The 15102-nt window shown below is 48.1% G+C and overlaps 1 protein-coding gene across 2 annotated transcripts in view; it reads left to right on the top strand.

The window, feature by feature from the left end:
* The window catches only part of Ttll11 (tubulin tyrosine ligase like 11), a 234086-nt gene that overhangs the window by 89382 nt on the left and 129602 nt on the right, over positions 1 to 15102 (top strand). For both annotated transcript variants that reach the window (XM_038336304.1, XM_038336305.1), the window contains 2 exons: positions 4886 to 4981; positions 5869 to 5981. In XM_038336304.1, coding sequence (XP_038192232.1) covers positions 4886 to 4981; positions 5869 to 5981 — 209 coding nt within the window. The remainder of the gene's footprint in view (positions 1 to 4885; positions 4982 to 5868; positions 5982 to 15102) is intronic.

The following is a 15102-nucleotide window of genomic DNA, read 5'->3' as shown; positions in this document are numbered from 1 at the left end:
CCTGAGCTCCTTCCCTGGACCTGTCAATACTGGAGACCACTAGGGATGGATTCTTGGAAATTTGTCTTCGTATATCCACATCACTCCCTTAACCATCTCATCCTGCCCCGTGTGTGGCTTTAGGGACCAGCCACATGTGGTTGAGTCCAAAATTCATATTGCTAATCTTGACCTCTGCTTGAGCTCCGGACCGAAATATCCCATTGCCCACTTACACTTCCTACTAGGATAGTCAGTGGGCACCAAACACTTACCAGGCTCAAAATCAGATTCTTGTCTTCCTTCCTAGGACCTGCTATCCTCCACCCTTCCTGTTCCAGCAAGCGAGCAGCATTCACATATACCAGAAACTGCTAGTCTTAAGGTTAGCTAATCTATCTTTAGCTCTTCTACCCACTTCTTGCCACATGCAACCCACAAACAACCCTGCAGTAGCCAACAAGAGCCTTCACAATTACAAGTCAGATTACGTTCCCTTCCCTTGCTGAAACCCTCCGATGGCTTCGTCATCATCCTTACAGTCCTGGCTGCAGTGTCCTCTGAAAGAGGCTGCCTGATCCACCCTGAGTTCTATGGTGCTCAGCTCCTGGCACCCAGAGTTCTATCTATGGTGCTCAGCTCCTGGCACCCAGAGTTCTATCTATGGTGCTCAGCTCCTGGCTCCCTGAGTTCTATCTATGGTGCTCAGCTCCTGGCTCCCTGAGTTCTGTCTGTGCTCAGTTCCTGGCACGTTTCTTCTTGCCACACATTTTGTCATCTGAAAGTGGCCTCTGCTTTCAGTGTCCCTTCAAACAGGGCTCCTTCTCTTGCTCCAGTCACTGCTGACCTATCACCTCCTGAAGTGCACAGCTCTGGTCATGATGGAGCCACAAAGACTGAGCTTAATCTCCTTTGGCAAACAGCTAGGCTACCAGAAACACATCAAAATAGGTGTATGAAGTTAAGTGTTTTTGGTTTTGGATGGTAGGTGTAGCTTTCTACTGTGAACCCCAAGAAAAGCAGGGAATCAAAGCAAATTCTATTGAAGTCCCTGTTTCCTGTTTGGAGGCAGTGTCTGGAGCATGGGGCAAGGATGGACTGCCACCTCAAGAAAAGTAGCTGGTGAATCCTGGAAAGCCACTGTTTTAAGTCAGGAGTGAGCCCCATAAATCTGTTCCAGGATCCCAGAAAGTCTGAGTAGAGTCTGTATGTGCGTAGGGTTCATCTACAAAGCTGGGAAAGAATGACCCGGAATGCATAAGGTGACCTTCTGAAGCTCACACAGGACAAAGTTTCAGTCATGAACATATGGAGTCCAGAGGCTTTGCAGGGCACCAGAAGTGTATAGTGGAGACAGCAAAGATGCTGTGCCTCCATGGGCAGAGGTACACGGCCCATCTAACCATAAACAAGATCTTAAGGTATCAGAATAATCCACAAAGACTGATTGCAGGACAAAGCCCAGAGTTTTGGGCCAGAATAAAGACATTTGTCATGATAGCACAGAAAAACATTTAAAGAACTTTCCAAATTTGGTTAAACATAACAAAAGTTCACAATCCAAGAAGCTAAAACAAAACACAAACAAAAGCACCATTCTGACAGGTGTAAGATGGTATCTCAAAGTTGTTTTGATTTGCATTTCCTTGATCGCTAAGGAGGTTGAGCATGACCTTAAGTGTCTTTTGGCCATTTGAACTTCTTCTGTTGAGAATTCTCTGTTCAGATCAGTGCCCCATTTTTTAATTGGGTTAATTAGCATTTTAAAGTTTAGTTTCTTGAGTTCTTTATATATTTTGGAGATCAAACCTTTGTCTGTTGCGGGGTTGGTGAAGATCTTCTCCCAGTCAGTAGGTAGCCCTTTTGTCTTAATGACAGTGTCCTTTGCTTTACAGAAGCTTCTCAGTTTCAGGAGGTCCCATTTATTCAATGTTGCCCTTAATGCCTGTGCTGCTGGGTTTGTACATAGGAAGTGGTGCACGGTTATAGCATGCATTCAGGAAGTATCACATTAATGAATGGATGAAAGTTCTTTTCCCGTTTACCAATGAAGACAGCGGGGCCTAGGGCCACCAAGGACCTTGCCTTCAGTCACGAGTTAGAAGCAGAGCTGAAGATGAGCAGCTCCCGTGACTGTACAGCATGGCAGTGCCATCTCCTGTCGGTGGACTCAGTCGGAAACTACGGAGAGCTAAGCGATAGTTGACCTTCTATAGGAGAGCACACTCCTAGGCTCACTTTACGTAACCGTTATTGATGGTCCTGCAGGGCTTCTATGTTAGACCCATTTCTCAATGAGGGTATGGGTACAGAGAAGCTAAACACCTTCCCAAAAGCCTGTTAAAGAGCTAGTGAGAGGGACTGAGCTGAGACCGTAGCCCAGGACTTTCTAACTCCAAAGCATTCCTGTATAAGATTCAATCTATTCAAAACCATGCACCCAAGTTCAGATTCTTAAATAGTCGGCCCTGGTTGGTACCAGCCAATCCATTGGCAGAGGTTTCCATGCCCTTTTCTCTAGTTCTCAACTGATGTGGGATGTCTTTCTGTATATGTGTTGCTTTTATTGGTTGATAAAATAAAGTTGTTTGGTCAATGGCTTAGCAGAGTAGAAGCCAGGAGCAGGAAATCAGAACAGAGATCGAATAGATAACTCAGGAAGACACCATGTATCTGCCGAAGGAGGAGGACAGACGCCGGAAACTTACCGGTAAGCCACAGCCTCGTGGTGATACACAGATTAATAGAAATGGGTTAATTTAAGATGTAAAAGTTAGTTAATAAGAAGCCTGAGCCAATGAGCCAAACAGTGTTATAATTAATATAATTTTGCGTGATTATTCTGGTCTGAGCAGTCGGGAGACAAAGGAGCCATCTCTGTTTACTCTCAGCACCTCTTCACATCCACTAGTCCACTGGGCCTGGAACAGAAAAGTCTGACCAGGTTTGAAAAAGTGAAACTCCATACTTCTGAGATGCAGCAGGATGCCCAGGGCTGGCACAGATGGCCAGCCATTGTCCTCAGCCTCATCTGCAGCACATGGCTCAGGCCAGGTCCAGAGTCACACTCCTGGTGTCACCAGTCTCCTTAGGGCCTCATCACTCACAGCCACTTGTCATTTATTATTAAGCAGATCTGTAATACATGCAGCATTTTCTACTGATTTCCATTCCTTCCTTTTCAGGACCACGGAAAGAAAAATAGTACAAGGGTGATTTTTCCCAGCTCCTCATCTTGATTGTCCTTCACTGAGACATAAGTTCATCTTGAATCATTCCCAAAAAGGGTCATCCAGACTTTGATTTCATTAATATTGATGAAGCTACAGTTTGATAATTATCATTTAGCTAATGCATAGTCTCTATGGATGAGCAAATGGTTTCTTATCTTTCCCTCTGGAGTCTGTAGAGGAAGAGGAGTCTATGCCATATCTTTTTCTTTTTGCCCCCCCCCTTTTTAACCTTATTTATTTATTTAGTTTTTTGAGACTCTGGGGTTGTATCAATTTTGTTAGAAATTTTCTAATGTTATCACTTCTAGAGAATCTGAGGTCCATTTAGTTCAAGTCTGGATCTCATTCGGAAGGATCTCAAGGACGCAGAGTCACCCAGATGAAGAACTCTGTGAAGGGAGGGCAAGATGCACTGGCAGTGTGTCTAAGGGAAGAACTTGTAAGGAATGCGGAAGCCTTGAGCGCAGGGTTGGCCTGTGGCAGTGACCTGTGAGGTTGCCGCACAGGGGTCCACATTCAGGTAGTTTTCTAGCTTAGTCTCATGCTCTGGTGTAACCATCTGAAAACTATTCATGCTTTTTGAGCAAAGACACACACACACTCTCTCTCTCTCATCTTACACTGGAGGCACATGTAATTAGTCCTGTTTGGGCGTGAAAGCCAACACCCCCACTCACTAGGTAGGCAGGACTGAGGACCCATAATCATTTTTGGGGCTCAAATTCTGCTCCCTTCTAACAGTGTCTTCTTCATAGGGTCTAATGGAACTATGAATCTTTGGTGCATTGTATAACTCCTACAGCTGCGTGTGTGTGTGTGTGTGTGTGTGTGTGTGTGTGTGTGTGTGCGTGTGCATGCATGTGTAGCATGCACAACCATAGGGATCCTAGGAGCAGGAAAATGGGGTGGTTATTGGCACCCCCAGTGTCATATTTTCCAAAATAAGCCTCTCCCCCTTCTCTCAACTCTCACTCTGTGTGTGCGCTCTCTCTCTCTCTTTCTCTCTCTCTCTCTCTCTCTCTCTCTCTCTCTCTCTCTCTCTCTCTCTCTCTCTCTCTCTCTCTCTCACACACACACGCACACACACACACACACACATACACCGAGAGGTTATATCAGATTCACCCAAGGCAGGTGATTGATGTTTCCCAAACACATTTGCCCACATTCTGCTCTAAGAAATTTTAACAGCAGGCCTGGCCTAGAGGACAAACTACTTCTTGATCCTTACAAAACACTCATGTATGCTCCAGGCTAAGAGAGGTGGCCTTAGGATTCCAGAGATGTAGCCAGGAAGCAACCTAACAGAAGAGAGTAGAAAGAAAGGCTGGGAGAGAAATTGGTGGACCGCTGGTGATCCTTAACATGATAAAAACCTGTTAAAGAGGACAGAGGGCATCATTTCATGGCACTTGGGACGACAGAGCTAGTACTGAGATGCACTGTGGGACTGCATCTGTTACCAAGGTTTCTATAAAAAGTTCTGCTATCCATTTGGTCCGACAAGTACACCCAGAGGAGCAAGGGCTGTGGAGGAGGAGACCAGGGTCAAGGCCAAGGTTGGAGCCCGAGTTTGAATTTATTTTCGCTTTATGACCCCAATACCATACTCAATTCCTGAGAAGAAATTGTGGCCAGAGGGAGTAATTCTGAATTATGTTTGCTCTGCCCAGATTCTAGGCTTTGACATCCTTCTGATGAAAAACCTGAAGCCTATGCTACTTGAAGTGAATGCAAACCCCAGCATGAGAATTGAGCACGAATACGAAGTAAGTGATGGCATCATCTCCTGGACTGTGGACCTGTGAGGTGCCCCTTGACTGCCTACGACTTGCCATCCTCAAAATTTCACAGCTAAATTCCATTCAAGTCAAATAATTTCAGTTCTGTCGAGCTCCAAAGAGAGTCTATTAATATAAGACTTCTGACCCATGGTAATTTCCCAGCATACCATTCTTCTCATTTTAAAGGTGGGAAACTTAGAAGCAGCTGAGCCTTTCCATCCATTGTGACATGAACTAATTAGTTAGCCTCAGGAGATGAACTGACTGAAATTCTATAATATGAGTTAGCCATGTCAGCATGCTTGGCCACTAAGATAAACAGCACATTTAACAGTGCTCATGCTACACCCCTACAAATGCTGTCAAGGAGTCAGAGGAAATACCCCCCAAATTGCAACTGGGCTTTTGGGGGGATTATCTGGATTCTTTTAATTTTCTTAAGCCCCTCCCACATTCCCAGCTCGTACATAATGAGCATGTATAATTTTGATAATCCAAAAAGCACAGGGCTAAGACCAGGCCTAGTAGTGCACACCTGTAACCCCAGGAGCCCAGAGGGCAGGGCAGAGCAATCACAAGTTCAAGGCCATCCTCAGCTATGTATCAAGTTGGCAGCCAGCCTGGGCTAACAAAATAAAACCTTAACCAATAACAATAAAATCATAGTGCTGTTAAATTTTTTAGTGTGGGTTTTGTGGATTTATAAAAGGTGATTTCATATTTAAGCTAAGATTAAGGAGGTTAAAACCCTTCTGTGGAGTTACACAGGCCAGATGCATGATTGCACAACCATTGAGCTAGATGGAGTACGCAGGGGTAAGCATCAGAAGCGGGCACAGTTCAGCTCTGACTTGGAATCCTTACCTTCCAAGCTCTCTCCAGGGGTGTTTGAAAATATCCCCAGCCTGGTGGATGAAGAGGTGAAGGTGGCCGTGATCAGAGACACGCTGCGCCTCATGAATCCTCTGAAGAAGAAGGAGATGCAGTAAGTCTTTTGTCGCTCATTTCTGCTGATTCTTTCATTTCTCTATGTGTCCTAAGCAGGCGAAGGAACTTCTTGAAATCTAAGTGAATAAATCACTTTTTTTTAAAGATTTATTTATTATGTTTACAACATTCTGCTTCGATGTATGCCTGCACGCCAGAGGAGGGCACCAGATCTCAGTACAGATGGTTGTGAGCCACCATGTGGTTGCTGGGAATTGAACTCAGGTCCTCTGGAAGAGCAGTCAGTGCTCTTTACCTCTGAGCCATCTCTCCAGCCCATAAATCACCTTTTTTATTTCACAAGTAGTCCCAGGCAACCAGCAGCTCGAAATCAGGAGTGGTTGGGAACACAGCTCAGTGGTAGAGAATGTGCTGTCATGTGTGAGACCCACGTTCAATTCCCAGCACTACAACCAATCAACCAGCCAAACAATCAATACACAAATAGAACCAGGAATTACGCCACAGTTGCGATTCAGTGCTAAATCCCCATGGTTATCCACATCTGGAGGTGCCCACCAAGCTCCCCCTTCCCTCGGTGATAGAATCTGCACTTCCCCGACCGTGTAAAATCCGTATGCACAGGAGAGTGCTACAGTGTGCCCAAGAGGCCACAGAGACCGAACATGAAGAGAGCTGCCTGTCTTCCCTCACGGTCTTCTCGGCTCTTGTGGTGAAAGCTTTTGAGTTCCCTGTTAGCCGAGCGCATACTATGGACTTCTGACACCTCTAGAAATGTCCAAATTAAGTTTCTGCACACACGCACCCTCGGCCGCCCATGGGAACATGAAGGGAAAGGATGTCTGTCCCTGCCTCAGCCTTCCTGCAATCATCCTAGATTTGAAGAATGTTTCACTTGGCCATTTGTTCTGTTTGTCCCCCACCACACAGGCATGTCAGGCTCCCACAAAGTACATGCTGACTGATTAGCATTCTGCCTAGCTTTTAGGCAGAACCCTAAGGCAGGCGTTTCAGGTATTTCTCATACCCATGATGTGTCAGACGACCCAAAAGCTCCCAGACATGTCAGCATTTGCCAGCTGTGGGAGACAAGAGGAATGCTCACTTCCCCGGCCAGTGGCATTTGTTAGGTCCCTCTGCAGAGACTCCCCATCAGTGGGGCTCAGGCTCCTACACAGCAATGCTTCTCACCCCTGGGTGCACTTAAGAACCACCCAGAGCAGCTTAGAGAATGCCAGCGCAAGGGCCCTACCTTCATCAGTTCTACAGAATGTTGTGACCATGGCTTGGAGATTTGTCCACAGACGTCTGTAGGTGCTCTAGGTGCTGCATCTTGACCTTGTAAGAAATGGCAGGCAGGCTGGCTGGTACCTGCTTCCTGATCTCTTCTGAGAGCAACTCACCATTCTGGCAGCATCGCAGGAACATTCACCTGTGGTTTGAATAGGACAGTTCTGCAGGTGTGGCCACCATGGACTTCTGTACTAGAGGTGATGTCCCTGGGCCACAAAGTCCTCTGAGCACCTCAGGCCCGCCAGCAGGCAAATGATATGGCCACTGACCAAACACATTCAGCTACTCTCACCCCTCACCCCTCAGAACAAACACTGGTTGTAGCTGTAATTTAGGTAGATTAATTGCAATAAAGTACACTCCTTAACGATCTCTTCTGTAATGGTTATTGATTTCAGCGATCAAGATGAGATCCCAAGAGATTTTGTGCTCTATGCAGACAGAAATGGGTGGCTTTCCTGGGGGTGCAGATTATTTTAGGATGACCTTGACACATTGCTATTCTGACTTCTTCACTGGAACAAGAAATTAAAACAGTGTGGCCTGAGCATACTTTTAAAATTTAATTTTTTTTCTTTTGAAAATTTCCTGAGCGAGTACTGTATTACATCATTTTCATCCCTTCCTGCCCTCTCCTGCTCATCATCTGTGCTTCCTATTCCTCCATCTCAGTATCCATGACCTCCTCTCCAGGAACTGTTGTACAGAGAAAAATCTACCAAGTGTGTTAGTGTTGCTGCTCTACATGTGTGTTTAGTGCTGTGATTGGAGAGCCTGCCAGAGGCTTCCTCTATTGCCATGCGTGAATGTACCCTGCCTCCTCAGAGCTCAGACCTAGCAGAGTGAGGGCTGGTTAGTGCTCACAGGGATGCTGAGCATTCTGAGATCTCTGGCCTCTGCCACGCAACCCAGAAGACTCAGCGGTCCCGCCCTTCACACTGAAATCCCGAAGGCAGAGCTTGCTTTTCTCTGTCCTTGTTTCACGTACCTGTACAATTTCAGCTGAAGGTCTGAAAGTTGAGTGCAGTGGAGCTTGGGGCCATTGACTGACAGGGATGAGAGAGGCATTTTATAACTTATCAAGTCATAAGTAGCCGCATCTCATTTTTAATATAAAAAGCATTGCTGTTGTATCAATATCTAGGAACAGAGTTTCAGGACTCTGGCTTCCTTTCTAATCTTTCCCCTTCATTTTCCACTCTCCCACCAGCGGCAGGAGGAGGTGTGTGGAAAGCTAAATGCCATTTCCCAGTTTTCCCTTATTTTCGTTCTATATTGCTTTGTTTTTAGCCAGCAATGGTCACCCATGAGAGCACGTTGCGGTGTGCAAGGTGCAGTTCTATACATGCAGTTACTGTTGGGCTCACTTGACTGGTTAACTCACCAGTTCCAGGCTGAATTAATTCTCGGTCCCTATGGCTCGAGATAACTGGACAAAGCCCGGGGAAGAGGTGGGGGGCGGGAAAATATGCAAGACTGTGGAGCCAAAAACCGTGGCTGCCGTTCTGAGACCACGCCACTCCAGCTGTGCTGAGTGACGTCACAGTAGCATTCCAGGCCGGAACTTGCCCGGAAAAAAACAAATTTTCGTTTATTTTTGCTGTTGTCTGTTAATAGTTTTTGTTGGAGCGCACTATGAAGTCCAAGCAGGCCTTGAACTCTTAATCCCCCTGTCTCTCTGCCTTCCTAGAGGCAGAGGAATTACAGGTGTGTGTCTCCGTGCCCAGTTCTAGAGCTCGTGGCTGGTCCTTGTTAGCTACTGGCTGGGTGTTTGTCATCAAGACAGCCGGAGTGAGGTTCCCTTGACCTATGTAATCTTAATTAAGAAGCAGATGACCAAGCCCCTCAGCCCCAAGACTTCTCTGAAAAGGTGCAGAAGAATCATTAGAAAGGCTCCAACATGTGCCAGTGCATCCCAATCCTCCATGTACCCGGCACCTCCGTGCACTCGGCACCTCCATACACCCCTAACCTTCGTGCACTCCGCACTTCCGTGTACCCCACACCTCCGTGCACCCCGCACCTCCATACACCCCTAATCTTCGTGCACTCCGCACCTCCGTGTACCCCACACCTCCGTGCACCCCGCACCTCCATGCACCCCGCACCTCCATGTACCCGGCACCTCCGTGTACCCCACACCTCCATGCACCCGCACCTCCGTACACCCGGCACCTCTATGTACCTCTGCACCTCTGTGTACCCCACACCTCCGTGCACCCCGCACCTCCATGTACCCGGCACCTCCGTGTACCCCACACCTCCATGCACCCGCACCTCCGTACACCCGGCACCTCTATGTACCTCTGCACCTCTGTGTACCCCACACCTCCGTGCACCCCGCACCTCCATGTACCCGGCACCTCCATGTACCTCCGCACCTCCGTGTACCCTGCAACCTCCGCACACCCTGGATCCTGTAGCCCTCGGGACTTGTCTTGGTGAGGCTGACAGCAGTCACAGCTGTTCTGTGGCAGAGGCACCTGACCCTGCCGACCTCCTTCCAAACAGAGCCAACATCACTTTCTTTGCTGGGCACCATGATTTATGCCTATAATCCCAACACGTGGAGGCTGATGGGGTTGCCATAAATTCAAGGAAAACCTGTGCTACCAAGTGAATTCCCGGCCACGCCTGGTATACAGAATGAGACACTATCACAAAAACAAACAAAGTGCTTTCTTTTGAGCCTAACAAATGGCATTCAATCTTTCCTCTGAGGTGAGCTACTCCTAAGTGCTTCAGGGAGTTGCTTGGCTGTTTTGAGCCTCTAGAAGTCTTTTCTACATAGCAGAAAATAACATGTAAATAAAACAAAGATGAGCACGTTCAAGTGCAACAACTTAGTGGGCATGTTTTTGTTTGGTTTGGTCTTGGTTTTTGAGGTGAGGCAGAGTCTCCCTGTGTAGTCTAGCCTGGAACCCTTGGCTCAGATTCCTGGGTGCTGGAGTTGTAGTTGACTGCCACCACACTGTTGACAGCAGGCTCTCTCTATGCTCATTTTACTGATACTGGACAGGTAGCCAACAGAGTGACGATTAGCTGTTACTTCCCTTTCTTGAGGAATTGTGAGTTTATAACTAATGTGTCCTAAATCTGCGGCAGTGAGATTACGGTGGACTGTCGCTGGTGCTGGAGAGGGCTGCCGTGGAGGAGAGATGTTTCCGGGCAGCAGGGTGTCACTGGGACATGTGCGTTTGGGACGCTAGGAGAGATTGCCCAGAGTAAAGAAGGAGACGGCTGTCACAAGAGAACCAAGTTAACGGAAACTTCATTACTGGCGACTGTTTGCATCCTGGGGCTCCGAGGAGTAACCCTCAGCACGTGGGAATGCGGACGCTGACCCTCATCTCTAGAGTATATACTTCGGGGGACAGGGGTGTAGCTCAATGATAGAACAGTTGCCTAGCATATGTGAGGCCTTAGATGTGATTCTTAGCACTCCCTCCCCAAAAGAATACAATCCACTAAATATCACAGTGTTGTAGGGACATCATTCCACTTAGCTCCAAAAATTTTTGACTTTCCATGAAAAACCCATCCCTGTATGCACCGCTGCCTCTCCAGATCTCCAGGCCTCCATCCTGCCCCCCCACGGAAGCCGCCTCACTGCCATGGATTTCTGGTCCTTGGTAGTGTTGCTTGTTTTGTTTTGTTTTTTAGCAGAATTACACAATGTACAGTCTTTTGTGATTGGCTTCTTTCATTTTTATGATGTCTCTGAGGTCCAGCCATGTTATAGCATGTTAGACCTTTATAACTGAGTACCCTATCTACATAGCTTAGCTCTACTGCAGTTCAGGGCCTGTGTGTCGGGTGATGGACAGTTGGGCTTTGAGACTGAGCTCTGATTTGGGTCTTTTGTATTAGATTCCTCCCACAGGGAAAGGGGTTTTCTGCCTCAAGAACCACTGTTGTAATCTGACCCCTCGCTTTATTGGTAGGGGCACAGAGGTCGCCACTCCAGATTCAAGAACCCCCTCGCGGGTGATTTGATAGCTGGGTGAAGTTATCCTATGCCTGTATCTCCCCTGCACATCTCCCCCGCCCCGCCTCCACCTGGAAACTAAGTTGGAAAAGGTGTGTGTCTCGTCTGTCCCAAGTCACAAGGCTCATTAGTGGTAGAGTAAAAATGATCAGAGTCTCCTCACTTTGAGACCGGTTTCTGCCATGCATTGAAAGCCCAGCTTCAAAAAGGAAGGGGAAAATAAGAAAAACCATTAGAGACCCCTCTTAAGGTAACCTTGTATCAAAAGTACCCAAGTAGACAGCATTCCCAGCTGTTTGCGGACAAGGCCCTAGATTGCCGGATGCCCATCTAACCCCGTCTGACTGGTCGCTCTTCTTTCCCACATGCTGATCTTTCCGGTAGCTGGACTCTTCTTGGGGTTCCCAGGATTTATAAAGTGTGGCAGGGAGGTGGGCGTGGAGAAATCTGGGGGGATTGTATGGAGACCATGATGTCTCCGAGTGCCTAAGAGCTGCGTTATAGACTTCTTGCTTCTGATTCAGCTACAGCTGTTTGGACCGTGACTTACGGGAGCCCAGAAGGCCTTTTCCCACATTAACACTTCACAGTCTACTCCCGTTTTACTTACCGTTTGTCACCATAGTAACCCTGTTTGTTGTAAAGAACTGGGCGAGCCTGCCCGGACAGCGTCAGTGCCGATCGGAGATGCCCACTCAAGGTTTGACTTACCTGACAAGCATCTGTCCTGAATCCTTTGCCGTTAGAACCAGCAGGTGAAGTTCCAAAGCAGTGCATTCTACACGGAACCTAGAACAAAGGCGAGGCGATCTGAGAGAGCGGGGAGAGGACGGCCAAGGAATGTGGCCTTGTCCTGTCCTGGGGCAGAGTGGACCAAGCTCACCAACCAACTCAGATTCCTCCCCTTGAATTGGCAGTACACCTTGCTTAAACCACCTCAATAACAGGGATGATATATTCATTTTTAAAAAGATTTGTTATTTTTATTTTATGTATATGGGTGCTTTTCCTTTTTCTATGTCTGTGATGCAGTATCCATGGAGGCCAGAAGAGGGCGTCAGATTCCCCCAGGAACTGGAGTTAGAGATGATTGTTAGCCACCATGTGGTTGCTGGGACTTGAACCCCAGTTTTCTGGAAAAGTAGCCAGTGCTCTTAACTGCTCAGCTACCTCTCCAGAACTATATGTTCTAAGCATGCCTCCCTTCTGGCTGGCGACCATGCTTCTGGGAACAGCCTCTTCCAGGGAAATAATCTCACTGTCCTACTGATGGGTCCATCTGTGTGTACACAGCTGATCTTTGGTTGAAATTTTGAATGTCAGCTGATGCCAAGGGACCAGCACACACAGATCCCAAGGACCTCATGTACATAAAAGAAGCCTGGGTCAAGTATGGTGGCTCTCAGTGGGTTCATTTGCATCTTATTTGCATTCATGGGTGGATTAGAGAACCCAGAAAACCTTTGAGTGTTTATTGAGAATTTACCCTGTGAAGAGGAGTCCAGAAGCCAATGAGCTCTGAGCCCACAGGGTAAGGGAGACCCGAGTCCTGTGGTAGCAAAGACAGGCTGTCAAGGGATCATTTCCCAGCAGGAGGAATTGTTAAAGCCCACGGGAAGGCAGCGCTGCGGTTGAGGTGAGAAGGGTGAGCAGGATGTCCCTGGTGGAGGAAGCCACGGTAGGAGCTCTGCAGGGGACCCTGGGAGTTTGAGTAGCTAGGAAGCTGCGTGCAGAGTGCCTTGGCGAGAGGGAAGAGAGTGCTGTGGAAGCCCGGAGACCAGAGGTAGGCAGCCTGGAATGGCAAACTAAAGAGACCGAGCTTGTTTTCAGTGTGGAGTGTGTGAGGTCTTGCAGGAGCCCAGAGTAACACACGACCGTGTGTGTGTGTGTGTGTGTGTGTGTGTGTGTGTGTGTGTGTGTGTGTGTGTGTAGTTCCTGGAAAAAGGGCCACAAATTTTATTACCCAAGGCCAAAGTGTGCTGTTCTTGTTGGAGGCTCAACACAACCTGCTGAAAGTTGGGGCATTGTGGTTTACAGCTGCAGCGGCTGTCTGGACCTCAAAGATCGCAGGTATGGGTGGGTTGTCAGTAAACTAGACACATGTGTGTGATCCCCACTGGAAAACAGACAGGAGGAGGCTAATGCACGTGCATTACTACGTGAAATGTGCTGCCCCACCCAGGAGAGACCTCTTCTGTGTACGATGAGCTGGGAGGGGCCATTTCTGAGGCCTAAAGAGCTTCGTTTCCGAGGGCCGGCTGACTCTCTCCACCGCAGATAATGCAGGTGCCCTGCCACCGTGGATGGGGCCAATGGGGCCAGTTGGTCACCATCATGGCTATGCGGCAGCGCTGACCTGTGTGTGAGCCCTCCCAGAAACATTCAAGAAGGCCAGCTTATCAGACTTCCTCCAGCACTGCCCTAGTGAGCCTAAATCAGGGGTTGTGGGCTGAGTGGCTAAAGGGCTTGCCATGCAAGCGGGAGAACCCTGGGCTCAGACTCCAGGGCACCCACCAAAAGCCAGGTGGGTAAAGTAGAGCCCACCTGGGGTCCCAGCATTTGGGAAGAGGGATCTCTGGGGGACAACTGGCTGCTTTGGGTTCAGAGAAAGAGACCCTGTCTCAGTACATAAAGTGGAGAGCAACTGCCACACTGTGAGCTACAGAGGGACTTGTCCCTCAATTTATGTGGGCTAAGCAACAAACAGGTGATTCTGAGCAGAGAGAGCCGCAGCCAGCCAGGATGCCACTTCATCTTCAATACTGTCCCAAAAGCTGATGTGTAGAGAGAAACGAGATTCATGGTAGGCAGGATTTTCATCAATAGCTGGACAGAGAGTCTCTCTCTCTCTCTCTCTCTCTCTCTCTCTCCCCATATAATCACCTTGTCATCTGCAGGAAGAAAGCCTCTGAGGTCGGAATAGAGATCTTCTCATGGCTTTTGTGCACAGATTGGGGGCACAGGGGCTCTGCCGTCAGATGCTTGGGGGAAATCCTGGCTCTGCCATTTATAGCCATAAATGGTCCTGTCTCCTCACGCTCTGCACTGTGCTTTTTTCATCCATAAAAGGGAGTTTTCAGTTTGGGTGGCTTTTTTTTCTTTTTAATCTGCAAAGCAATGAAAAGTTCTTGTTTTGGAAGGAGGAAGAGTCTTGCTTATTCCTACAAGAGTCCTTGTCATGGAAAATGTCCAATCTGAACAGTTTTAAATAAGTAAAGCGTGTGTGTGTGTGTGTGTGTGTGTGTGTGTGTGTGTGTGTGTGTGTAAGGGGGAAGGGTGCCAGAAGAGGTAGGAAAGTCAGTAGGAAGAGAGATGCAGTAGTGACAGGTTAATCTTTGGCTGTGGGGAGGGATTTGATTTCCCTCTAATTACCTGCTAGATTAAAAGAAATGAAAGATGAGGATGAAAGTCGGCTTCAGCAATCACCCTGAGCCCTGGGTACCACACCAGGTCGGCAATATTCTCCAGCTGCTCTCCTTCCTCGTCTTTTTGTGGAATTTCCATTTTTTTCCTTCACGTTTGGCAACTCTCAAAGCAGACGCTAATTGCGGGACGTGGGAGAGGGTAGGATCTGCACCCTAGGCTCCTCCACCCCTGCACCCTTGCAAGTCAGGGCTGCCGCAAGAAAAGCATTCCTTCTGCATCCCCACCCCCAGCTACAGAACCAGCTCTTCCGGGATGGTGGATGACACCCTTAACATGGAGGGGATCCCTTCTTCCTCTGCAGCCTGGAAGCTGCTACACTGTCAATGAGTGCAAGAGGGGGAAGCATGTCTGCATGGAGACCTATGCCAGAGGGTGGGTTGGGGGTGCGTGTGAATCCTGGTGAGGTACAGGAGTGCGGCAGAAACGGTAACAAGGGAGGAGCTGGGCAGGA

This window comes from Arvicola amphibius, chromosome 7 (genome assembly GCF_903992535.2).
Source record: "Arvicola amphibius chromosome 7, mArvAmp1.2, whole genome shotgun sequence".
NCBI lineage: Eukaryota > Metazoa > Chordata > Mammalia > Rodentia > Cricetidae > Arvicola > Arvicola amphibius.
The sequence above is the reverse complement of the archived record's forward strand: the minus strand, read 5'-3'. Positions and strand labels throughout refer to the sequence as shown.